General features: G+C 41.3%; 1 protein-coding gene and 1 long non-coding RNA gene across 2 annotated transcripts; one reads left to right on the forward strand and one right to left on the reverse strand.

The window, feature by feature from the left end:
- Positions 1-5,676: 5,676 nt before the first annotated feature.
- LOC119917288 lies at positions 5,677-7,897 on the reverse strand. Its single transcript, XR_005447251.1, has 2 exons — positions 7,804-7,897; positions 5,677-5,797 (listed from the first exon to the last, which is right to left on the reverse strand). It is a non-coding gene; the product is annotated as an uncharacterized LOC119917288 (long non-coding RNA).
- Positions 7,898-7,926: 29 nt separating this feature from the next.
- Positions 7,927-26,151, forward strand: LOC119917287 (core histone macro-H2A.2). Its single transcript, XM_038737532.1, has 9 exons — positions 7,927-8,109; positions 10,654-10,831; positions 11,611-11,717; positions 14,539-14,736; positions 15,394-15,492; positions 20,799-20,898; positions 21,015-21,104; positions 24,143-24,317; positions 25,601-26,151. Exons 2-9 carry the CDS (start codon positions 10,660-10,662, stop codon positions 25,764-25,766), a joined length of 1,107 nt encoding a protein of 368 aa, XP_038593460.1. The 5' UTR covers positions 7,927-8,109; positions 10,654-10,659; the 3' UTR covers positions 25,767-26,151.
- The last annotated feature ends 1,410 nt before the right edge of the window (positions 26,152-27,561 follow it).

A 27,561-nucleotide genomic window follows, 5' to 3' on the forward strand; every position in this document is an offset into this window, starting at 1 on the left:
ATCTTCCATTTTTTTATTTTGACAAACTCATTTCAACTTGTAGTTTGACTGTGTAACAACGTTCAGCTTTTTAAAAAAGTATTTCAACTCTGATTAGCGTCCATGTTTTTAAGCAGTTCAGTGCAATCCAACTGAGCTTCAACACTTTTAAGACATTTGAATTAAGCTTTTTTGCATTTTCTGCGATGTTTTGCACTTGTTTGTGCATTTCAGCTTCTTTTAGCATTTCAATTAAGCTCTTTTTCATTTTTTGCAATATTTACTACATTTTGTATACATTTCAGCTTCATCAAGTTTTTTAATTAAACTTTTTAGCATTTTCTACAATGTTTAGCAACTTTTTTGTGCATTTCAGCTTCTTAATGCTTTTGAATTAAGGTTTTATGCATCTTTTGCGGTGTTTTGCAATTGTTTGTGCATTTCAGCTTCTTGAGCAATATTTTGCAATTTTTTTTGTACATTTCAGCTTCTTAATGCATTTCAATTAAGCTCTTTTGCATTTTTCCGCAGTTTTTTGCAAGTTCCTTTCAGCTTCAGCATTCACACGCACCTTCCGCAGGAAGTGCAAATTTTCTAGTTATTATAATTCTTCCGTCATGTTTTTTTGTTTGCTAACTAGTCCCACAGCTTTTGACGTAGAAACTCCATTCAAACTCCAATTTGTCCGGCTCAATGAGGAATGGGGTGCTATTACTTTTGTCATTAATACCTTGAATACTTTCCAAATTATTCTAGGTTTTCCAGAAAAATTCTCCCATTGTAAGTGAATGGAGAGACTGTCAAAATCCTCCTCATACCTGCTCCACTTTGAAAGCTCACCAGTTCAGCATACTTTCAGCTACAGACTTGATTTAAACTGTAAATTGGTCACAAGAAGTTAATCTATTAATGATGTATTCAGCTTTCTGATATGTTTTATGGTTTGTTCACGGTCGCTGTCGAAGTTTTATGCTTTTTTGAGCTCTTTTCTGAGTTTATAATGGGTGTGTATTGCGTGAGTTAGAGTGGGTGACATCACTACAGTGTAGCAAGCTCGGAAAATCAACATTGCCAAACACATTTCCACCATCTTAGCTCCATTGGTGGGAAACACGCCTCACCACGTCCAAAACTCTATTGACTTTGTAAACAAAGTTCGAGGACTAAAACTGGATCCAGATGAAACCATGGTATCCTATGACGTGACTTCTTTGTTCACCTGCATCACCACCATAGAGGCAGTAGAAACCGTTAGGAAACGGCTAACACAAGACAACACCCTGGACAACAGAACTAGCCTCAGCCCTGACCAAATCTGCAAATTACTCGACCTCTGTCTAAACACCACCTACTTCCAGTACAACGGTGGATTCTACAGACAGAAGCATGGCTGTGCCATGGGCTCACCGGTATCCCCGATTGTGGCAAACATCTACATGGAAGAAGTGGAGAATAAAGCCCTCAACTCCTTCAGAGGAATAGCACCGAGCCACTGGTACAGATATGTGGACGACACCTGGGTCAAAATTAAAAGCCAGGAAGTGCAAGCTTTCACAGAACACATCAACTCTGTGGACAGTAACATCAAGTTCACACGAGAAGATGTTCACAACAACAGTTTGGCCTTCCTGGACTGCGCTGTACACACTGAAGAGGACAGGAGCCTGCAGATTGGTGTTTACAGAAAACCCACACATACAGACCAATACCTACTCTTCGATTCACACCACCCACTGGAGCACAAGCTAGGGGTCATGAGAACACTGCACCACAGAGCGGAAAACATACCAACAAGCGCCCAAGCCAGAGAGAAGGAACAGAACCACCTGAAGGGGGCACTTACAGCCTGTGGATACCCTAAATGGACCTTTGTGAAGACAGCCACAAGATCCAAGAAGAACAAAACTACAGGGGAGGAGGAAAAGAAGGTCAAACGCAACAACATTGTGATTCCATACATGTCTGGAGTATCAGAGAAACTCAGGAGGATTTTCAACAAGAATCCAAGAACACACTAAGACAGATGCTGGTACACCCCAAAGACCGCACACCCAAACACAAGAAAAGCAATCTAGTGTATGTGGTCCAATGCAGTGAGGAATGCACAGACCTGTATATTGGGGAGACTAAACAACCACTACACAAACGCATGGCTCAACACAGAAGGGCCAACTCCTCAGGTCAAGACTCTGCAGTCTACTTACATCTGAAGGACAGAGGACACTCGTTTGAGGACCACCAGGTGCACATTTTAGACAGAGAAGATGGATGGTTTGAAAGAGGTGTCAAGGAAGCCATCTACACCAGGGTTGAGAAGCCATCATTGAACAGGGGAGGGGGTCTACGCCACCACTTATCCCCCACTTACAATGCTGTCCTTTCATCACTTCCCAGGAAACTCAACAAACGTAACCTATTGGCCTCAGGTGAAGATACCAACGACGGTCGTTCAGTCTTGGCCACAGGTAGTCTTAACGACTGTAACGACTGTCGTCACAGCAACAAGGAACACTAACGAACCGGCGGTATCGATGACCCGGGATAACGACCCCACTGAGGTTAAATAGCTGAGTTTCCCTGCCAGTCAGTCAGAACTGAAGAAGTCCTTTGGATGAGGGACGAAACGTCTTCCAGTATCTTCAACCAAGTCCAGTTGCCCTTGATTTTAACCTTTGTTGGATATTTGTGGACAGATTTTGTCCCAGGATTTATTATGCATTTCTTCTTCTTCATTGCATGATTTAGAATAATAAGGTGAGAAATGGGTCTGTTCTGAGTTCATCCTGCACTGCAGCAGCTAATAAAGTCCATTTAATCCCAAAAACACTTTTCTTTTAGGCAGGCTGGAGCAGAAAACAACTCACCTTTCTCAAGTTGTACAGTAATGTCACATGTGTATGAAGGTGGATCAAACAAGCTAATCTTAAATGTCAAAGTAGAGAGGAGCCTAGTAGGCCTATTTATTTTCATTCATTACACAATATGAATAAGCTATGCAGACAGTTGTAAAGAAAGAACATCTTTTTCTTCTGTTCTCTACTTGTTATAGTTACACAGTATTAGGGGTGTGGGCTGTATTAAAAGTATCCACTGTTCTCCCATGCTCTAACACACAGTAACGATGAAATGTGTGCTGTTCTCACATTCTTCCTCTGTATGTACACATAAACAACAAGGCAGGGAAATATAAAAGGAATTTATTTTATTGTTTGGGTACATTATTGTTCAGTGTACATGCTCACATCTGAAACAAACTTTACGTGCTTGATAACTGTCCCACCCCGCAGACATCTACACACCAATACCGATTTATATTCATAGCGGCAAGTGCTATGTAGCTCCACATAGGGGACACAGGAAGTGACATATAGCACCTTCATGCGGCGTCGGAACCGCGTAGCAAATTCACAGCCGCACCGGCAGAGCTCCAGAATGTGCAACTCGGCCGGCTCACACCCGGACGCGCTACAAGTGCGAGGGCCTGCCCAACGCTGCTTGCAGCTTTAATTTTGTATGTATTCAATTTTATTCACTAAACATTTTCCATTATCTTTCCTAATCAAGGTGGTGTCCGAGGTTGTTTCAGGTGGCCTTGTACTCTTAAGTACATATTTAAGTACATGTATTTTGTGAAAACTAATCTGAAATCTGTTATGGTAATGTTGTTTTGTATAAAACACATGACTGACGACCTTAGACACCACCCTGAGGCAAGATAGCTGAAAATTGTTAATAACAAATTAAGCATTGTGGAATGGAGAAAATTGTGTTTTGTTTAGATGGATACACATGTAGTTCCATCTCAGAGAAAGGATCTGATCTCATTCCTAAAATGCAGGTACAAATCCAATGCTTGATAAGCAATAGAAGATGTGACTCCACCATCAGATGTTGCAGATGTTGTACATGTCTGTGTCACATGGCTCTGTGATGCTGTTGCCAGCAGGTGGCACTGACTTTGAGTGAATATTGGCATATGGATGTGTTCAGGGCGGGACTTTTATAGTACATTCCAAATTTGGTACAGATGTGAGTATGTAGATGGAGTTTTGAAGTTGATATATCCAACCTGCTAGGTGTAGTACATTACAGCATAAAACATGTCATTTCCTGTACAGATGTGAGTATGAAGATTTTTCACCGTGTCTGAATTATGTACAAAGTTTGGTGAGTTTTCGAGTATGTTTAGGCCCCGAAAACTGAAGTTACTTTGCAGAAATAAGAAAGAAAGAAAGAAATTAAAGCTGCAAGCAGTGTTGGGCGGGCCCTTGCACGTGTACCGCGTCAAGGCCGCCTTGCAGATTATGCCGGTGTGGCTGTAAATTTGCCTTGGGCTCACTTCCTGTGTCCCCTTTGTGGCGCTACATAGCACTTCGCACTATGACTATAAGTGAACAACTTCCTTTTTCATGGCGAATCATCGATTTTGGATGCCATGCAAGCTGGTCGACTGGTAATAACCGTTTGAATAACTTTTCATCATCAATGCCGAAATTTGAAGTCGGTTGGACTACATCCCTAGGAGGAGTTTGTTAAAGTACAGAGTGTGTAAATCATCTAAAAATGACCATGAAATTCAAAATGGCCGACTTCCTCCAAGAGGCTTTTTTGTACTTCTGGACATGATACATGTGCCACAGAAATGTCATACATGTAGGTGAAACGTGTGGCGGAGGCTGCTTTGTTAAAGGTGAGTATGGGTGAATGTTGGCATGTACATGTGTTCAGGCCAGGACTTTTATTATACATGTAAAATTTGGGACAGATCTGACCTTGTACAGTCAAGTTACAACAACTTCTTGTGTCATGACAAAGAGTGGGACTTCGCCGCTATGCCACCGCCACGTCGTTAACCGAAAACTTGAAAAAGTTTTACATCATGGCTTCATCAGTGTGTTAAGGGTTTTCTGGGACAGTTCTGAAGTTGATATGTCCAACCTGCTAGGAGTAGTACATTACAGCGTAAAACGTGTCATTTCCTGTTGCCAGCAGGTGACGCTATGACTTTGAGTGAAAATTGGCATATGGATACGTTCAGGGCGGGACTATTGTTATACTTATCAAATTTGGTGCAGATGTGAGCATGTGCACTGAAGTTATGACAACTTCCTGTTTCATGGCAAATCATCGATACTTGACAGCAGGCCATAGGCAAAATGGTCGACTGGTAATAACCGTTTAAATAACTTTTAAAGACGTGGTATTATGCTTTTAGGCTTTTCCCCTCTCCTTTATTGAGTTATATCTCTTTTTTGTGCATGTAACAGGTTTGCAAAGTGAAAAAGCCCAAAGTCCAGCCCAAAGGGAGTTCCCATCTCCCACAGAAAGCTCTGCTCTGAACAGCTCGTTTGTAGTCCAGCCGTTTCCCTTCCTTTACTGTGACGTCACAATGAAAACGCGTCATAAAGCTTGCCAAGCGGCTAGCGGGGGTCAGGCACACCCTCAAACCAAACTAGTCCAAGACTGTATGGCTACAGACTGGAGCCTCCTGTCTCATGCCCTCCCGCGCGATGCCTTCCGGTAGCTTCTACGGTGAAAAATAAAAACTCACGTCTGGTTTGTTCTGTCTTCCTCATACTACACAATGACACAAACACACACACACACACTAGAATAGAATAAGCAATTGTATTTGCAGCGATTTCCCTATTAAGTGTTAAAACAATATAGAATGTCTAAATAAAAACAAGTCTTGGAGAGAGTATAACATGTTTATTATTTTGTTCTTCATTATCACTGTCGTCCTAAACATTGGCAGAAATTGCTGCAGGATCCAGGGTGGGGATCTTCAGAAGATATTCCCTGCAGCTCACCTCTTCTGTGTTTATAAGAAAAACAGAACAAATCATACTAACTAATTTGAATCACAAATTGAAACGAATTAGCACTTCATTTTTCTATTAAGATGTTTATTTTGTTGAGGGGGGCGGCACGGTGGTACAGTGCTTAGCACTGTCACCTCACAGCAAGAAGGTTGTGGGTTCAAACCCCGGTTCCCCCAGCTGTTCTGTGGGGAGTTTGCATGTTCTCTCCCGTTCTGTGTGGAGTTTGCATGTTCTCTCCGTGTCCGTGTGGTGTCTCTAAAATTGTTCTTACGTATGAGTGGTTGTTGGTCGTTACGGTTCATGCTCGGGCCCTAAAAATCCCTTCAGCTTCAATAGGGACCTCACACGTTTTGTGCTTAGGCCCTAAAAATAATCCCTTCAGTTTTAATAGGGACCTCGCACGGTTCATGCTCGGGCCCTAATTAAAGCTGCAAGCAGCGTTGGGCGGGCCCTCGCATGTGTAGTGCGTCAAGGTGTAAAGCGGCCACGTTGCAGATTCTGGAGCGATGCCTGTGCGGCTGTGAATTTGCTATGCGCTTGGGATGCTGCAGAAGGTGTTAATCATCACTTCGTGTGTCCCTTTGTGGCGCTGTAGAGCACTTGTCGGTACGACGACAGTTATCAAGCACCCAAAGTTTGGTACAGATTTGAGCATGTATACTTAAGTTACGACGACTTCCTGTTTCACAGCGAAACATGGAACTTTGCCACCCCGCCAAGGATACGCCCTTGAAGGAAAACTCACTAACTTTACAACATGACATCATCAATGTGCTAAGAGTTTTATGAAATTTTTCGCAACTCCTGAATTCTGTTCAGTTTCAATAGGGTCCTCGCACTGTTTGTGCTCGGACCCTAATAATCCTTCAGTTTCAATAGGGTTAATTATAACCTTGCAGGGTTTGTGATCGGGCAATCCCTTCGGTTTCAGTGAGTAATTGCTTTCTCTCTGGCCACCAGATGCATGATGACTCAGCTGATGATTAGTTTCCCATATCACTACTAGGGGCTGACAATTATGATTTTGTTTTAAACATATTCTATTTTTTTTGCTGTCACTTGATGTATTCATGTTTTTTTACCCTAGTCCGTGGCTGCATGTTGAAGTGTCCTTGGGCAAGATACTAAACCCCGAATTGCCCCTGGTGTATGAATGTGTGTGAATGTTAGTTTCTGTTTGAGCACTTAGGCTCAGTGAACGAATGTGTGTGAATGCAGATGTAGTGTAAAAGTGCTTTGAGTGGTTGAAAAGATTAGAAAGGCACTATACAAATACAGAGCATTTACATCTCTGTGTGGTCTGTTTTACTCGCATGGCTGCAAGACAAGTCTACTACTAAAGCCCACTAATTGAGTTCAATTCCATTTTATTTATAGCACCAATTCATAACAAAGTTCTTACATTGCACTTTTCATATAGAGCAGGTCAAGACCGTACTCTTTGTAATATTATTTACAGAGACCCAACAATTCCCACCATGAGCACTATAGCAGATGAAAGCCCTTGCATTTTCAGTATTAACTGGGTGTCTGTAGTGCAGAAGCCTGTAAGGGGACATGGGCACTGGTGCGCACATGATATCTGGAGGGCACCTGGGAAGACCCAACGCTATGTTTCTGTGTGGAAAGATTTCAAGAGTCCAAGAGTTAAATGAGCTATATTTGGGACCCGAGCACAAAACGTGCACAAACTGGATTTTGGTTTTATACTTAGTCTACAGTAAATCACACAGAAACTGCCTGGGAGGCTGAGAAACTGAAAAATATTAAGTGAAATAAATTCTGCACATATACTGTATATTATACATAAATAATAGTAGATTAATATACGTATGTAACTTACTCTAAGGCCTTGTGAAAGGTCATTTTAGGGTACCATTTAGGATCTTTCCTATTACAGGAACTTCAAGATTATTATTATTTGTATTATAAGTTATTATTTTATTATAACTTATTGTAATATAGGCTACATTTGATTAGACTTCAAACACAATGCTACCTTTATCTCTAAGCACATCGCGTTCCTTTGAACCAACATTCTCCCTCTTGAAGCCATGTTAGGGGGGCGTTTTCACTGAATTTTTCCCCTTTGCAGCATCAGTAGCACAGAGCCAGCCTCCGACCAGACTACGCTGTTCCTGCTTGCTCTGCTGTAGGTTTTTTTGTAAGGTTGGGAAGCAAGATTACACAAGGACAGCAAATAAACACAAACAAAGCGCGCCGTCTTTCACCGGGGGATTCGTCTGTCTGTCGTGCAGGAGCACCTCCGGCTCGCGCTGATTCAGGCGAAAGGAATACTAAACAGGTAGAAACTTGGAGGGGATTTTCATTTTCCATGCCTCGGCGCATATCCGGATTGACTTTCCATGTCTGATGTGATTACACACAGTCAGGGGATTTGAGGCTACATGAAAAAAGCAGGGGGGGGGCTGTTTGAAAAAAAAGTCTTCGTGGTTAATGTCTCTGTTGTAGAATAACACCCAAGAAGTCTCCTTAATGAATGCCTTGCGTTACTCAGTAATTTTATTCAACGTTAGCTAAAAAGAAGCCGACCTGGCGTGCTAACGTTAACCGTAAGCTGTACGTGTTTCCCTGCGGAATTAACAGCGCTAATAACGTTACATAAAAAAACGCTTCTCCGCGGGAGTATTGTTGCCGCGTCAGGCTGTAATTTTAATAACCTAAAAGTCCAGTTTAACGTCTGCGTAGCTAACGTTACGTCGAAGTGGTGTTGCTGGCTTCGCGGTAATGTTACCGATGAACCTAACGTTACGTCGAAGAGGTGCTCCCCGCTTCACGGTAACGTTAGCTTCGGTACAGTAACGTTAGCCTGCACGTCCCCCCTCCCCCGTCACATTCCCGTCTTTTTCCATTTGCAGCTCGTGCGCTTAACCCCGCACGCGCCTGTCAAATCCCTCCACCTTTGATGCGAGCGGCGAGCTCACGGCGGTGATTAAATGTAAAGGACGTGTGAGTTCCACCGGCGTTGCCGCAGCCTATCAGATGGAACTTGTTTACATGGAAACCTTTAAGGGGGGGGGGGGGTAACCTTTGCTCCAAAACACCCTCGGTAAACATTTGGTCGAAGGGGGAGAAAAGACAAGACCTAATGGCCTCTATTATGGCACCTTAGGTACAAGTAGTGGACGTTATGTGTGTTTTTTTCTCCTTACATTACTCAGTTATTGTCCAAATATGTCAAATCACTTTCCCCTTCCATATGAAAACAGACCTGGCACAGGTCCCCAGGGTCTCTCTCACTCAGTTATGTGTATTGGTGTTGGAGGATGCCTGTTCACCACCATGGACTGACTTAGGGCAGGGAGAAATGGCCAAAAATGTTTTCACAATAACATTTTGTGTATCATTTGATATCGATAATTATCACGATAAATGTTAAATCATTATTTCTTTCAAGTTTAAAGGCTAATTTTTGCTACCAAGTAAAAGTTAAAGAAACCAGATGGTTAATTGTGGTTTTAAACTATTCTGTATGGTCAGAACACTTGATGCCAAACAGTGGATTACTTGACAAATGTGAGGCAGAACCTTCAAAACAATTGTGATAAAATCTATTTTCAACAGATAAAATTAAGTAAAATTAAAAAAAAAATCCCAGCTGACATCGGGCAAAAGGCAGGGTTCACCCTGCCCGTCCATTGCAGGGCAAACACATAGACAAACAACCACTCACACCTAAGGACAATTTTAGAGACACCACACGGACACGGAGAGAACATGCAAACTCCACACAGAACAGGAGAGAACATGCAAACTCCACACAGAACAGAACCCACAGCCTTCTTGCTGTGAGGCGACAGAGCTAACCACTGTACCACCGTGTTGCCCCCCTCAACAAAATAAACATCTTAATTGAAAAATTAAGTGCTAATTTGTTTGTGATTCAAATTAGTTAAATCAAACATTTATTGAACATTTGTTATATTGTTACTGAGGGGAATTATATTATGATAATAATAATTATTGTTAATTTCCAAGATCTAAGTCACTTCTTCACGTGTTAAGACTGAATATTTAGACATAATTTATGTAGGATTTGATGTGGTCTCACCATCCTCACTTACACATTTCATTCAACCAATCATTTGTAAAGGCATATATGTGCACACTTGCAGAAGGCAGTTTAATTATTTTCCAATTATCAATGAATTGTCCAAGCAGAAGGGTTTACAGAGAAGCAGATCATATGGTCAGACTCTAGCACTACATTTCCACTGGTGAACAAACCACTCAGGTTTCATTTGTTTGGCAATCATACTATTATAAAAGGATCAGTTCACCTTAAGTACAAAAAGGTGTGAGAAAACTACAAAATAAATACTATAACATATAGCTACAAGTTTGATTTCATTGTGCAGCCGTGTGTAGTAGATTGACAAATAAATGTACCTTGTACACTGAAAGTTTTGGTTTTATTTGTCCAGGTTTTGAAATAAAATTAAATTAAAAAGTTTTAGGGGCACTACTTTCCACCAAAGAAATAATCCCTGTGAAAACTTCCCCCAGTGTGTTCTGTGGATTATCTAGAGTAACAGGGACACTGTATCTGAAAAGACAGGTTTCTGATACATATTTTAAAATGTTATTTTCAATGCCATGACCACTAGAAACAAAATTCCATTCTCCACCACTGTATTGGGGTGGGAGCAGAAATCTCAGAGGCAGAGATGTCAAAACCAGGACAAATAAAAGCAAAGTTATTTGTGGTCTGATACCATTTGTTTTTTTCAATTAAGGAGTGACCCCTTATACAATATGTGGATGTTTTTTGTTTAAAAAGCTGCTGGATGTGTATCTTATGTTATTCTCTGTCACTTGCTGTGTCCAGAGCAGGATGTCAGCCAGAGGAGGAAAGAAGAAGGCCACTAAGCTGTCTCGTTCAGCCAGGGCGGGTGTCATCTTCCCTGTGGGGAGGATGATGAGGTACCTGCGCACTGGCACCCACAAATACCGCATTGGCATGGGGGCACCCGTCTACATGGCAGCAGTCATCGAGTACCTGGCAGGTAGGGTGGTGTTAACACATACACTCAAAAGTTCTAAAAGCCAAATTAATTTATTTAACGAATAAGAAAATATGATGTGGTGTGGTGTGGGCTAGCTATATCGCTGCCTGTTGTAGAAACATTTAGATGTAGATTGTTCTCCATCTGTTTTACTAAAGTTATTGTTTGAAATATTGTTCAGTAATCTTGTTTACATAAAGTGTGGCGTGGGTGTTGTGAGTGATGCTGGGAACCATCCCTGGTTCAAAAGCTACAAGTCCCACAGGCCACAATGCACCAGTCACTGTAGAGTTTTCTGTGACGAGTGTTCACAACATGTCATGTGTCCCATTGTCATATATTGCATAAATTCTTTACTACTTTAATTACTGTGTTTGTGATGAACATGTTCTGGTGTAGTATTACATTATTGTCTTGTGTTTAATACCCTTCACTCGCAACATTCTTGCATTATGATCATGTACAGGTATTACACAAATTATAACACTGTTCATTATAGCACTGGTCTAATTATTTTGGAAATAGAAATGGGCCATAAAGCCAGAAACACAAAAAAACACAAAACAAAAAAATTCTTATTTAATGTTTTTCTGTGTCAGTGTCCACATCACTGCTGCAGCAATCCAGTTTCCTCATAGGAGACGTTGGTCTAAACATCTTGACTGTGTGTTCATGTTTCTGATGGGCTGGGTGATACAGTGGAACGTTAATAAGTTTAAATATCAGAACACAAACTATATGTCTGATGGCTTTCCACACTGTGTTTTCTCATCTCTAAGCTGAGATCTTGGAGTTGGCAGGAAATGCAGCACGAGACAACAAGAAAGGTAGAATAACTCCCAGGCACATCAAGTTGGCAGTGGCCAATGACGAGGAGCTCAACCAGGTAACACAGCGTTCTACAGGTGGACTTTACATTTCAGTTCCATTTACAAATGCTCATAACTTCAGATTACTGTGTAAAGGACCCACGTAAACATGATGAATGCCAGATGTCTTTGAAGATTCTCAGTCATCCAGGTTATAATTATCCAAGGAGGGTCAAATCAAGGGCAACTGGACTTGGTTCAAGGTACTTGAAGACGTTTCGGCGCTCATCCGGGAGGCTTCTTCAGTTCTGACTGTCTGGCAGGGAGTCCCAGGTATTTAACATCTGTGGAGTCGTAATCAAGGTGATGGATACAGCTTGGTTTGTTAGGGCTCCTGGCTGTTGTCCTTATGGTTGTTAGAGTCACCTGAGACCAAGTCTGAACTGCCGTCGTGGGCATTGTAACATGAGATGCTCACATTTGGCCTCAGGTGAATCTGATGTCTTGAAGTATCTTCAACCAAGCCCAGGTGCCCCACATCAAAAAATAAGTAGAACTTTACAAGTTTGAAGTCGTGCTGTCAGAGATCCAGAAAGGAAAGTCTATAATTATTAACAGCGTCAGCAGTGGAATTAAGGGAACAACCATTCATCTGTCTCTGCCGGTAATATCAGCACGCTGTCACAGCATGCTGTCACTCTCTTTCAAAAGGCCTAAGGCATCCAAAAGAGTACACTTACACACAGACAAATTATCCTTCAATTAGTATTTTGATATTGTAGTGTTATACAGTAACATCAACTGCCAATTTAAATTAATAATGATGTCGTTGGGATGTATATGAATACATTTAGAATCATATTATAATTCAAATTGCGGAACAGGATAATGTCAACATTATTATAAAGTCTAATTTATATAGGAGTTTCAAAATCAAAATTGCTTAAAAAAAACAACATACACAATCCATTAGTGAAAAAAAAGATTTGGATAACAACTGCAGTTCTACTGCAGATTCTCCTAAATTGTACAAGTGTACAAGCCACTTCAGAACAGAAGAGTAGGGGAGAGCAGGGGCGAAAGTACCATTTTTCAGAAAAACCTGATTTTAAAAGATTATGTTGTAGACAGTGATATTTTTGCTGTGGTCACTAACTCACAGGTGTGGTCTATCAATATCAGGTGGTATTTTGTATAAATGTAGAACGACTTCTGTATAATTTCACTTTAAACACAAGCGGCACATTGTTACTTTCAACCCCATCAGTTGGGTCGAAAGTAACACACAGGAGGGTCGAAAGTAACACACAGGAGGGTCGAAAGTAACACACAGGAGGGTTGAAAGTAACACACAGGAGGGTCGAAAGTAACACACAGGAGGGTTGAAAGTAACACACAGGAGGGTCGAAAGTAACACACAGGAGGGTTGAAAGTAATACACAGGAGGGTCGAAAGTAACACAACTAGATTTTTGTGTATCCCTTGGTCTTATTAAATATACGTGACTATGACCTTGTAAATATGTAACTGCAAATGTATTTTGAACAATATGAAAATGAATATTCATAACATAAATATAAATTCTCGAAATAATGCAAAAATAGTCATATTTCTATCCAGCTGTAATGTAATTCCAAAATGTGCACGAAAACATCTGGCTGAATCAGACCTTTGTCTGTCTTTCTGACCCTCACTCTTGGCATAATCTGTTGGTATAATATAAGATAAACATGTTTCAATACATGCTGCAACACAGAGAAAGTCACCACATTAGCAGCAGGACAAAAGAAACACTTGTGGTCACTGTAGCGGGACAAGTGTTACACGTGTTACTTTTGGCTAAAGTAAACTTTAGTCCCGACAGGAACTCCTGACATATCAACACGATTTATTTTTACACTGAAAATCTCTGACAGGGCAAACTTCAGGGTGTGTTAAAGCACTAAATGACCTATAGATTAATCATTACTGTGACACACGAAACACAACTTGGAATTCGAAAAACAGTACTGCTTCAGAAATTTACTTGCCGTGCTCAAAAACAGTTTTCCGAAGACGGCCGAGGTAAACAATGACAAAATCACACGATATTTGGCAGCTCCATCAAGGGGGCCTGAAGGTGCTGTCACAGCTTGGACTGCAAATGCAGTCAGGGCTCTGAGAAAATCGCCTTGTTACTTTCATCCCGTGTTACTTTTGCCCCGGTTTACCCCTTCATCATCCCACACCTACGTACCAGCACACTGTGGGTTCATGTTATTACCCAGATGTTTTTAAAAATGGATTTTCTGGATCCTGGTGATTCTAAACATTGTTGTGTGTCTTGCTAAAAGAAGACAGTGTTCACTGTAGTTTTACTATAAAAAGTCACATTACACACACTGATTCGATCTATTGTTATTATAAACCTATTGATGAGTGCAGCTTTAAAGGAAGTGTTTGTTTGGTGTTTCACTGGTGGAAAAGTATATCCACACAAATTAGTGAGGCCACTCAGCAGGATCCCCGTGCTTAAGACTTTAATAACTTTCTAATGAATGCAGTGATGCAGCCATAACACACAGTGTCTGGTTTGAATAGTTATAATGATGTAACTATTGTTATATTAGCAACAACCTGTCAGGATCATGTGAGTGAAAGTATTTTCCCTCGAGTGTGAGGCACATACTTGCCGATTGTGAAGGTAACAGCTTACAGCAGATGGTGTGTGTAGCAGCTAATATTTTAGAAGGCGTGAAGTATACCAACACTGTGGTTAACCTCTGCTGGAACAGAACCACAGTCACATTTGTTGCACAATACAAGTCACTGTTTCTTAACGAAGAAACGAGAAGTAAGGTGTGTTACTGTATGTTCATATAGTCAAACTCTTTGTTTCTGAAATGCTTTCTCTATCAGCTTCTGCGGGGGGTAACCATATCAAACGGAGGGGTCCTGCCTCGTATCCACCCAGAGCTGCTCTCCAAGAAGAGGGGAGGCCGGGTGAAAGTGGACAGCCAGGCATCCGTCCCCGAGAAGCATGAAGAACGCTCAAAAAGCAAGAAACCCATCAAATCCTTCAAAAAGGTTAAAGGCAAACGAGGCCGCAAGCCAAAGGTCAGTCAACTCAACAGAACTGACAGAATACACAGGGAGCCGGGGGACCATTAAGGCCCCCGTATGCTGCAAAGGAAATGCTTGTCAGATTGTCGAACACCGTCTGAAACCACCTCTCCAACATCGGAATCGGGGGGCTGCATCTGATAATTCTTTTAACTCTCCGAAAAAACAGTCCACCAATCACGTTCACTTTACGCAGTGATTGGCCAGGTGTGTGGAGGTGAGAAAATATGCAGGATCCCTCTGAATGTGTGAATTGTTATCTCTATTTGTTCAGTTCATCAGAACAGAAAGTCTGCCTTCAGCTGGACAACGTGTTGTACGAGCTAGTTAGTTTGTAGCACACTGAGACCTTTATAAAACATGCAACACACCCGAAGCTGGCATGACTGTAACTTTAAATCATTATAAACAGCAGGGAAAAAATCTGCTTCCTGTTTCCAGCTCACTGAAACTCAGTTTCAGTCCTGATACCACAATGATCCTTTTTTCAGTTTGGAAATACAAACATTTTTTAAAGCCTGACAGAATCAAAGAAAAAGTATAAGCATCGGCTGCTGTCTTTTGATACCCTGCTTGACTGTTATTTGTTTAAGATTTTTGTAATGATTTAAGTGTGGTTTAAATGTGCCATTTTCTCTCCATCTGGCAAAGAGCACAGACAATGAGTCTGTACCGAACTCCACAGTGGAAGACGGTCCTGGAGATGGATTCACCATCCTGTCAGCAAAGAGCCTGTTCCTTGGACAAAAGGTAACATATGTCCATTAGACCACTGAAGGGTAGTGCTGATATTTTTTGCAATGAAGCTGCTGATAGGGAATAAAATGACCCTTTATAACAAGTTCATGCTAAGGTCCTTCAAGTGACAACCAGTGTAAATATGTAATCATAAGAGTGACAAAATAAAACACATTTCATGCAAAGATAATTATAATAATAGTGGCTGTGAATTTGCCTTGGGCTTAAAAAAGCTGCAAGCAGCATTGGGAAGGCCCTTGCACGTGTAGCGCGTCGACGTGTGAGGTGGCCGCGTTGCAGATTCTGGAGCTCTGCCAGTGTGGCTGTGAATTTGCCACGGGCTTTGGACGCTGCACAAACGTGTTAATCATCACTTCCTGTGTCCCCTTTGTAGCGCTACATAGCACTTCACACTACGACTATAACTGAACATGTATATGTGTTCGGGGCGGGACAGTTATCAAGCACATAAAGTTTGGTGTAGATGTGAGCATGTACACTGAAGTTACAACAACTTCCTGTTTAATGGCGAATCAGCGATTTTGGATGCCCCGCCGTTGGACTAATTTTCAAGGAGTGTGTAAAAAAATCCAAAAATAACCATAAAATTCAAAATGGCCGACTTCCTGTTGTGTTTAGGGCATTGCTCCAAGAGGCTTTTTTGTACATCTGGATATGATACATGTGCCACAGAAATTTCATACATGTAGGTGAAACGTGGGGCGGGGGCTGCTTCATTAAAGGTCACTTCCTGTTGCCAGTAGGTGGCGCTATGACTATGGGTGAATGTTGGCATGTACATGTGTTCAGGGCGGGACTCTTAATAAACATGTAAAATTTGGTAGAGATCTGAGGTGTACAGTCAAGTTACAACAACTTCCTGTGTCATGGCGAATCATCGATTTTTGACAGCACGCCAAAGGAAACTGGTCGACTGATAATAACCGTTTGTACAACTTTTAATCATCAATGGGTTTAGACTGCACTGCAAAAATTTGAAGTCGATCGGACTAAATCCCTAGGAGGAGTTCGTTAAAGTACAAAGTGTGTAAATCGCCAAAAATTACCATTAAATCCAAAATGACCGACTTCCTGTTGGGTTTAGGCTATGGCTCCAAGAGGCTTTTTTGTACATCTGGACATGATACACGTACCACAGAAATTTTGTACACGACCTCACACGGTTCGTGCTCGGGCCCTAAAAATAATCCCTTGAGTTTTAATAGGGGCCTCACACGGTTCGTGCTCGGGCCCTAAAAATAATCCCTTGAGTTTTAATAGGGGCCTCACACGGTTCGTGCTCGGGCCCTAAAAATAATCCCTTGAGTTTCAATAGCGGCCTCGCACGGTTCGTGCTCGTGCCCTAATAATCCCTTCAGTTTCAATAATAATTAAAGAGTTTAGATGGCTCTTTAATTTCCCGTTAAAAAAGCCAAGGGAGTCAGCTGTTCTTAGACAGGGGGAGGGAGGTCCACGGTTTGGGGCTACACAACATTTCTTGTGGGACACTTTAGGCAGAGATTTGAGAGTTCTTGTTAGGACATAAAATGACAGGCAGTTGCTGATACATATACAAATTACTTTAAAATTAATTCTTGTAAGATACAGGCAGCCAGAGCAGTGATGCGAGCAGAGATGTAATGGCATCTCTTTTTTTCTTTTGGTCAAAATCCGTTAAAATCTATAATTTTCTTCTTTTAGGGAGACCAGAAAGAAAAGATAGTTTCAGTACTCTGAACAAGCTAGTAATAAAACCATGGATTAGCATTTCAGCATTAAAATGGTCTAATATTGGCAATGTTAAAGTGAGTAATAAAATTAAAATCAGAATGTAACCCACTCCCAGACCTGGGGTCTCATTTATAAACAGTGCGTATGTACAAAACAGGGCTGGAAACGTGCGCATGCCACTTCCCAAGCAAAGGTTGTAATCTATAAAAAAACAAACTTGACAGGAGAATGTGCCTCCTGTAAGTAAACTCTAAACCATGCGTACGCACATAAAGAGGAGAAATGGCAGAAGGATGAAACTGTGAATAGGCCTACTATTGTGTAAAATAAATCGCTATATTACCTCTGAGTATTGTAGGCTTAAAGCCTTTCTGAATAAACAAACACCCGTTTTATTGACTTTCCCTGAAGTGTGCAAACCCCCCCCACAATTTAAGATCATTTGCAGAGCACATAAACACACAAACGGAGATTCTGTTTCTGCAAAAGATGTTGTGCAGTTTAATCAGGAATCATATTAATTAATAGGCTACTTGCATGCAGTGCAATTTATTCTCATAAACATGAGGACAAATTACATTTAAATTGATGCCGTTTTCAGGGCGTCAGTCGAGCAAATAGGAGAGCATCTTTTCATATATTGTTATCATGTTTGTTGCCTTATCGAGCCAAACGCTGTGCGCCAGCATGTGGATGTGATGCGCTGCTTGTAAAAACACGTTATGTGTATAACACTATTTTATTAAGTAAATCTTTCAGCTTATGTCATTTACAACAATTAATATTTCTTTTAACTCACTGGCAGCCTTGTTAAGTGAGTGGACTGTTTGTATAGCCTAAATATAAACCGTACTCTATATTTATATAGACTACGGTATACTCTAGACCTGCTCTTTTATGAAAAGCGCTGTGAGATAACTGTTGTTGTGATTGGGCGCTAAATAAATAAAATTGAATTGAATTGAAATTGAATTGAATTAAATAAATGTTTAAACACAAGTGGAATGCATTTGGTTTACTCCAAATTAGCACCTGGGTCTTGCGTGTGTGTGTCCCTCTAGCCAGTGACGTCACTACTTAGGAGGGATGCCCCTTACTGCAGATCGGTTCTATAGGAGTGGAGCTCCGGGGGCCCCCTTTCTCCGGTGGACAAGTGTTGCGTGAAAATGTGTTTTTTTTACCCACCAAACAGCTTCAGCTTCACCAAAAGGAACGTCGGTGTCACGCTGAGTTAAATTTCATTTTGTAGCTTTTCTGTCAGAATTTGCAATGAGGGGCGGTTCACTGACCATTTATAGGCAACTATGAGCGTTTGAAGGGTCGGACATTGAGCTCCCTCACATGTGCCACATTTCAAGATGACTGTGATTTATAAAGGGAACTTGCTTACAGATGTGCGTATGCTTGGTTTACAAGTCTGAATATTTTATGGCGTATGCCATTTTTGGCTTTTGGGCATACATACACTTTTAGTGAGGTTTTATGCACAGTTTTGTAAATGAGACTCCTGAACATGTATTTGGACAGGCTGGTATGTCTGTGAAGGTAATCAGTCATCCAGGTCATAGTTTTCCAAAGAAGGTCAAAGTCAAGGGCAACTGGGCTTGGTTGAAGATACTAGAAGACGTTTTGTCCCTCATCCAAGAGACTTCTTCAGTTCTGACTGACTGGTAGGGAAATTCAACTATGGCAATGTTCAGACTGCGGGCCTTAATGCTCAATTCCTGTTTTTTCCCAGATCTGATTTTTTGTTTGACAGTTCACATTGGCCCATATCAGACTCCAGTGTGAACTGTCCACAGCCTGAAAGTGACCCCATGTACAGAAGAAAAACACGACACATGGAGCACGTGTTGCAGGCTACAGAAGTAAACAAGGAGCAACAGAGGTTAGCTCCGGTTAGCTCACGTGAGACTCAAGTTTTTTATTGTCCTCTCCGTCTGCAGCAGGACTGTGACAACAGCTCTTGAGTTACGTCAAAGTCGCATTAATTCCAACCTGAGTGTCCAGACTGAGGTCGCATTTAAAAAAATCCGATCTGTATCGGATTTGGACCACAAAAGGAAGTGGCGCAATTCCGAACTGGAAAAAAAAATCGGTATTGGGTCACATTGGCCTGCAGTCTGAACGTAGCACCACTGTGGGGTCTTTGTCCAAGATGATTGATACCACTGGTTCGTTAGTGCCCCTGGATATTTTAACGACGTTATGATCGTTAGTCACCCGAGGCCAAGACTGAACAACCATCGTTAGTATCTTCACCTGAGGCCAATAGGTTACGTTTGTTGAGTTTCCTGGGAAGTGATGAAAGGACAGCATTGTAAGTGGGGGATAAGTGGTGGCGTAGACCCCCTTCTCTGTTCAATAACAGCTTCTCGACCCGGGTGTAGATGGCTTCCTTGAAACCTCTTTCAAACCGTCCATCTTCTCTGTTTAAAATGTGCACCTGGTGATCCTCAAACGAGTGTCCTCTAAATAAAGTCTTGACCTGAGGTGTTGGCCCTTCTGTGTTGAGCCATGTGTTTGTGTAGTGGTTGTTTAGTTTCCCCAATATAGAGGTCTGCGCATTCCTTGCTGCAATGGACCACATACACTAGATTGCTTTTCTTGTGTTTGGATGTGGGGTCTTTGGGGTGGAACAGTATCTGTCTTAGCGTGTTGTTGGGTTTAAAAAACACAGTTCACAGCCTTCCTGGACTATGCTGTACACATCCGGTTATCCAATGTGCATTTACATTAAAGTTGTTCTAAAGTATATGCATTGACCCCAGGCCCAATTTACAGAAGTACAAACGAGTCCTAAGAAGACAGTCACAGTGAGCCCAATGATTGACATAAATACACAGTAGTCTTGTAAGAGTCTGCAGCGTTTCCAATGTTTTTATAACACGTTTATAACCAATTCCACGACTGCTGGATTTTAAATGAACAAAAAAAACACAGAGTAAAAAAATAAAAAATATATATATATATATGAATGCTTAGTAGTTTGGGGTGAGCAGGAATTGAATATACTGTGGATTCCTCTGCTGACAGTGTGTCAGCAGAGTTCATTTTGTGGAACACGAGAAGATTTCACCTTACTGCTGCAATGCTAATAACAACAGGAATAGGGAAAGTGTTAAGACAGTCGACGAGCGATAGTCTGTGAGCTGATCCGGCTTGAGAGAAAAACTAAAGTCACTTCCTATCTTTCCAAGTACTTCAGTCATCTGTTGGTTAGCAGGGCATCAGTGTGAGTTCATATTAGGGGTAAGGAAGAGTTTACCTTATCTATTCCGATTTTTCAGTAATATCATTTGAGATAGATATGTAACTGGCGGATCTGACTGAACGTAACACCCACAAGCTGAAGAGAAGGCAGAGCATCCGATGTAACGCACTGATTCCAGGACAGTGTCGATGAGGGATTTAAAATCTGGTTCAAGATGTTCAGACTGCTGAAGCTTAATGTCAATTTAATCCAACATGTGTCAGAGGGGTTTCACACTGGAGGTGGGGGAAGGTGGAGTGAATGTGGAGTACCCGGCTCCTGGGCCCAGGTACTCAGCAGCTGACTTAGTGCTTATGACTTTGTGAATCCACAGCTTTCACTTACAGAGAGCGAAATCAGCAAAATCGGAACAATCAAGGTGGAGGGGATAATTAATCCAACAAACGCAGAGATGGACCTCAAAGACGGAGTGGGTGAGTGTGACATGTAAAATAATATCTGGCCTGGTGTCTTGTATTTCTTAATAACACATTTGTTGAATATGTTCCATCCAGTCTTGTGCTCACCTGCTGCTGTGCTCTGCTTTCAGGCAACGCCTTGGAGAAAGCCGGAGGCCGAGAATTCCTGGAGGCAGTCAAGGAGCTGCGGAAAGCACAGGGGCCTTTGGAGGTGGCATCAGGTATAGACTGTCCTGGGACAGAACCTTCATACATGGAAACTGTGTCTGCTATGCTATGTGAGCTAGAACTGGTGTTCCACTATTGAAGGCAAAGAAATGTGCTAATCCAGCCTGCACTACTCTTTCACAGTCAGGTGGTCTGGTATTCCCTGTGTTTCTTCAACCAGTTTTTACATAGGTTTGGGGTTGTTTACACTTTGAATATTTGAAGTAATGATTCCAAGTTAGTCATGGAGTTTTGGCCCGCGGGCCACGTATTGCAGAGTCTATATAGCAGAGTCTTCTGTTGCTTTTTAAAAGAATCAACAGAATTCACACAACATAGAAAGGGAGTGCATTCCACAGCCTAGGTGCCACTGCTTGGAATGATCGATCCCCTCTGGTTTTAAAATGAGTGTAGGGAACCACTAACAGCCTCTGACCTGATGACCTCAGACTACAGGTGGGAGTATGAAGCTGTATCAAGTCAGAGATGTAGGGAGGAACTTGACCATGCAGGGCTCTAAAACTAAGGACCAGGATTTTAAATTGAATTCTATACTGGACTGGTAACCAGTGAAGTGTTGCTAAAAAAGGTGTGATGTGCGCTCTTCTGTTAATGTGAGTTAAAAGCCTTGCAGCAGAGTTCTTTACAGCCTGGAGACGGTAAAGCTCCTTCTTGCTCTAACAAGTAAAAAGACTGTTACAGTAATCTAAATGAGAGGAAATAAAAGCATGAATAATCATCTCCAAGTCACCCTTTGACACCAGTGTTCTTAGTTTGGAAATATTCCTCAGTTGGAATAAACAGTTTCTGACTAATTGTTTAGAGTGGTACCCCAAGGACATCGCTGAATCAAAAACAACACCTAAGGTCCTGAGGCTCGGCTGGACAGACAAGCCTAAGTCACCAATATGCTGCTTTATCTGAGGGATTCTACTTTCAGGGGCGATAATCAGTGTTTCTGTTTTCTCTGAGTTCAGAAGCAAGAAATTGTCATATAACCACTGGTCAAGCAGTTGATTAAAGAATACAATTTATGGAATTTATGGAGCAGTACAGTTGAATATCATCCGCATACAGATGGTAAGATATGTCACTGAATTGACTAATTATTGTCCTAGAGGAAATATATACAAAAGGAACAGAATAGATTCCAAGACAGAACCCTGTGGTACCCCACACGATAACCCTGCAGTTTCAGACATGATCTGATTCATATAAACACTAAAACTTCTGCCAGAAAGGCAGGATGAAAACCATTTTAAAACCGATCCAGACATCCCAATCATGGAGTCTATTTATCATAATATTGTGATCAATAGTATCAAAACTAGATGAAAGGTCCAATAGGACCAAAACTGTGTGTTCCTTAGAGTCAGCTGACATCATAATGTCTCTAAAACTTTAAGTAATGCAGTTTCCGTGGAATGCTTTTTACGGAAACCAAACTGGAATTTGTCAAAAAGCTTGTGATTCTCTAAGAAAAGGGTGAGTTGCTCTGCTACAACGTTTTCTAGAATTTTTGACATGAATGGAAGTTTGGATATCGGCCTGTGGCTCTTAGGTTGTTTAGGTACAGGCTTAACAACAGCATGTTTAAAAAAAACTAGGAACGACACCAGTTAAAAGTGAAGTATTAAGCATCTCAATAGAATCAAAAGCTAACAAATAGCACAGTAGGGAGAACATCCATAGGACAAGATGAGGGTTTCAATGTATGTAGCAGAGAGGTGATGTCCTGTAATGTCACAGGCTTAAAAGAGAATGAGCAGGAGACAGGTCACAAGCAGAGTTCTGAGAAAGTGATGGTGATATGTTTGCCCTGACATCTCTTATTTACAACTTATTTACAAAGAAGAGAAGGAATTCATTACAGTCCGATTTAGAGGACACAGTTGCTTGAGGGGCAGAAGGAGAAACGATTGCATTAATGGTGTCAAACAAGATTTTGGGATTTTGTTTATTCGAGGATATAAGCTGAGTAAAGAAGCGAGTTTTCACATTTCTCAGCGTCTCGTTTAAGGTAACCCTTAGTTCTTTAAGATGAAGCCTAACCTTGAGTTTAGAAGATTTCCATAGACGTTCAACTTTTCTACAATTACTCCTAAAAGTCTGGATTGTTTCATGTATCCAAGGACAAGTTTCTTTATGGGAGACTGGTGCCACTTTTATCTAAAAACTGACGTATTAAAAGACCGGATAAAAACATCTGCATCACTGCATCCCATTAGTGATCATGGGTCAAACAAGGCAGAGAACCTCTCAACAGCATCATGATTAATAATCCACCTTTGGGCCCTAATTCTCAGGGGCGGAGGATCCAGAATAAGTTAATGTCAAAGAACACACAGCTATGATCACTCACGAACATCTTCCGTGCATTTACTATATCAAGACCAAGTGAGAAGACAAGGTCCAGGGTGTGACCCTTAATGTGTGTGGGTCCAGTAACATGCTGAATAAAATTAAAAGATTCTGTGAGAGATAGGAGATCAGTATCTGTGTTGCATGTGATATCAATATGCAGGTTAAAATCCCCAATAATTAGGACCTTCTCCAGTGTGATGAAAGACGATAAAAAGTCAGTAAGGCAGGCCGGCATCCTCAACATCTGATTGTGACGGAACTGACAACTGACGCGGTCACGTGATCTCCAGCTCCGGCGAGCGGTCAGTGCTGGTCAGACAACACATCGGTAGTGGCAGGTCACCATTCCCATCAGCAGTTAGAAACACGTGTCTTGGACTAAGTGGCTGTTAGTGACTTCTGTTTACACAACTTAAGATTTACATTTACTCATTTGGCGGACGCATTTATCCAAAGCGACAACTTAACAACATCTGGTGGTTGAGTCGTAGGTGTTGTGGTGAAAGATGTTTACAAACCGAATGAAAGCAGAATCACTTTCTGAATGCAGATTTTATGATTTCTTATGTGTTTGGAGTGTAGAGACACTGCGCTGTACTACTGATAACAGAACCCTAGTGACAGGGGCCCCAAGTATGTGTGTAAGGGTTAAACTGTGGGACTCAGTGTTTGTGTCTGCACCCTGCAGTGGCAGTGAGCCAGGCCAGTGGGATGGCGGCCCGCTTCATCATCCACTGTAACGTCCCTCAGTGGGGTTCAGAGAAGTGCGAGGACCAGCTGGAAAAGACGGTGAAGAACTGCCTCTCAGCAGCAGAGGAGAAGAAGCTCAAGTCCGTGGCTTTCCCTTCACTTCCTGCTGGACGGTGAGCGCTGCTCTGCAGACACTCTGTAGTCAGTCAGTGTCCCGCTAAACAGCTAACCTGCTCCTGACTAGAAGTTTGATGGAGAGACTCCAGGCTCAGCGTCAATCACAAGTGTGTGCGTGCACTCTGAAATGCCTGTACATTGATTTAAATCACTCACTTTGTTTTGATAATTGAACATGTTGGTCTCATGTCTGAAAAGTACACAGCACAACTGGAAGTGAACGCATCAGGTTGATGTAAAGACACAGCAGCACAGAGTGAAACATGCAGAGAATGAAAGGCTGGTCTTGGAGTAAATGGATTACTTGATCATTAGAACAGAAGTCACTTTATGAATGATGAAACGCTGAATTTGATTTTGATTTTAGGTTGTTCAGGTCTGATTTTAGAAACCAGCACTTGAATTCTGAAAAGTGAAGTCATGACTGTTTATTTTTCTTATTGTGTCATAATATGCCTGGCCCAAAATGGCTAGAAGACAATGTTATTTAGAACAATAGACCATAAACCAGAATAACAATAATCACATTACAAATAATACTTAACAAATAAATCCTGGTGTTTTTTTCCCACCATTAGACAAGGCTCAGTGCTCTAAAATACTCCACATGATTCCAACCCAGAGTTACTATGGTTCCATTAGACCAAATCGATTAGACCAAACCTTTATGTTGCATTAAAGTTTGTTTCATACATCAGTGATTGGAGAAGATGTTTTCATTGATGACACTTATGATTATGGGTTAGAAATTCTGTATTTATTTTATAAAGTATTTTTTATGGGTTGTGATGGTACAGCCAAGGCAGCCAACTTCTAAGCATTAAAAATTAAACAAGGAATTCTCCATCACTGGACCAAAACATGTCATTTAAAAGATATTAGTTCATCATAAAAATGGCAATCCAGAAGACAAAGAGGCTTCATCCGTTTATCCCTGTAACAGAAGAAAAATCCTTCTTCTTGCTTTGCATGATTAAACTTTGCAACTGACCGCTGCCTCTTAGACCAGGTGCTAAAAATCAAACCAGCAGTCCTGTCATGCCTGAACAAAGCCACAGAAAGGACATTAACGTAATTTAGGTAAACATATGTAAACATTCACATTTCCTCTAACCCTGCCATTATCATGTACAGCTGTTGTCTTTAGCTGCAGATCATGACTCAGTCTTCACTGGTCTGTGCTGTTAAGCTAAAGTGTCCTTTAGTCACTGCCATTGCTGTGAGAGCCATTTCTGCTGCTCACTGCAGATTCTCTTAACAACCTGAATCTTTCCCACAGGAATGGATTCCCAAAGCAAACGGCTGCCCAGCTCATCCTCAAGGCCATCTCCAACCATTTTGTGTCGTCCACCAGCTCCTCTCTGAAAAACATTTACTTTGTTCTGTTCGACAGTGAGAGCATCGGAATATACCTTCAGGAAATGGCCAAGCTGGATGCCAAGTGAGGCTTCCTGTCTTGGGGGTTTGTTTTTCTAACTGTTGTTTGTTGCAGGTGGTGTAGATAGGTGATATGACAGTAGGGGTTTTGATGTGGAGTCTGTCTTGGTTAAAGAGGAAAAAACAATATTTGTGAGTGGAGTGCTGTTCATGTTTACGTTCCACTGTCCCTTCAAGAGATTGCATTCTTTATAGATTAGATCATTTCAGTCCCCACAGTTTGCCATTCCTGTTCTTGTTTCACTGGTGTTTTTACATTCCATGTATAAAAGAGTTTTTTTCCTGGCCTCTGTAGTTTCTGATACAGTTAGTTTACTAAAAAACTGTGGTTCTCATTCTGCTTTGAAATAAAATCTCAGATGTTTTACACCAGAGAGCTACTCAGACCTTCAACACTTCTACAGTTTTCTTTTGTCTCATTTAAAAAAAATTTAATTTTGAAATAAGTCAGTACAGTAGAAACATGCACATGAAGATGTAAAAAACTGTACTGCTAAAACAACAGAGGAATGAGAGATAGCAGCGTACATTCATAGTTGGTTTGACTCTGCACATGGGATTTGTTGACAAAATAACACACACACAACACACACACACACACACACACACGTTAAAAAGAAGAGGTTTGTCAGGTGTGCCTAACTGTAAGAAACTGTATTGTCAGTAATTCACAAAGCATTAAAACTCCTCAGGATGAAAGAAGATGGACTCCTGAGTAACTGAGAACTGTCATATTTTGATGGAGAGTTAATAAGGACCTAATCAGTGCACAAACCAATCAAAATGAACATTAACAACAGAGCTGACGGTTTGCACAGCTTTCCAGTGTCCTGTGACACTGAACTGAATATCTCAGTAATGTGTCCAAAAGATTTTCAACCCAAAACAGCTCTTCAGCTTCAGTCCTCAATTTGTTTGAGAGTTAATTAAGTGCACATTAAATAAAGCTGATTTCATGGCCATCACCGCAGGCAAAATAGCTGACATGAATAACTAGCCACTGAAGGATAAACATTTGTTCAGTCAACTGGGAAAAATACTCATCAATTTCTCTGTGAATGAGGCCAATTTGCTGCATTTTTTTAAAAACAGGTCATTAAACAATACATTTTATTCAAATGGGGTGATGCAAAAATATTACAACCTACAACAAATTCTACTAAATCTCATATTTTGGATGGCCTTCATTTTTAAGAACAGCACCAAGTCGTCTAGACATTGAATGAACAAGTTGACATCATATAGCTACATCTATCTTCTCTCTCCACTCTTGAAGAATGAACTTTTTCAGATCCTGGATGCTGGATGGAAACTGATGTTCAACTTGTCATTTCAGAACCCCCCACAAGTGTTCTGTTGGGTTGAGGGCTGGTGATACGTTCACCCTGTTCGTCCTCAGAAATGAACCAGTGGGCTTAGATGTATGTTTTGAGTCATTATCGTATTGCCTGGTGACCTAGGGTATGGAGAGATGGTAGCTTCTTCTGTTCTATATTTCACAGTACATTTATGAATTCATGATGCCATCAGTGAAAGGCTTTACTTTGTGCATGGGCTCAGCAGTGGCTTCCTTCGTGGACAAAAGCCATGCATACCACTCCTCTGAGGTGTATGGCATAGGAAACACTTACCCCAGTTTGACTTTCTATGATGATTTAGCCAACTGCTGAACTTGCATGCCAATTTCCTTCAACTTCTCTCATCATTAAACGCTCTTGACGAGATGTTAACCTCTGTGGACGGCTTGGACATTGCATCCCACAAATCCAACCTTTATGAACTTTTGGAAGACATTTGCGACAG

Source organism: Micropterus salmoides, unplaced genomic scaffold (genome assembly GCF_014851395.1).
Source record: "Micropterus salmoides isolate LMB-PRFRI ecotype aquatic unplaced genomic scaffold, ASM1485139v1 Ms_hic_scaffold_22, whole genome shotgun sequence".
In the NCBI taxonomy this organism is placed as follows: domain Eukaryota; kingdom Metazoa; phylum Chordata; class Actinopteri; order Centrarchiformes; family Centrarchidae; genus Micropterus; species Micropterus salmoides.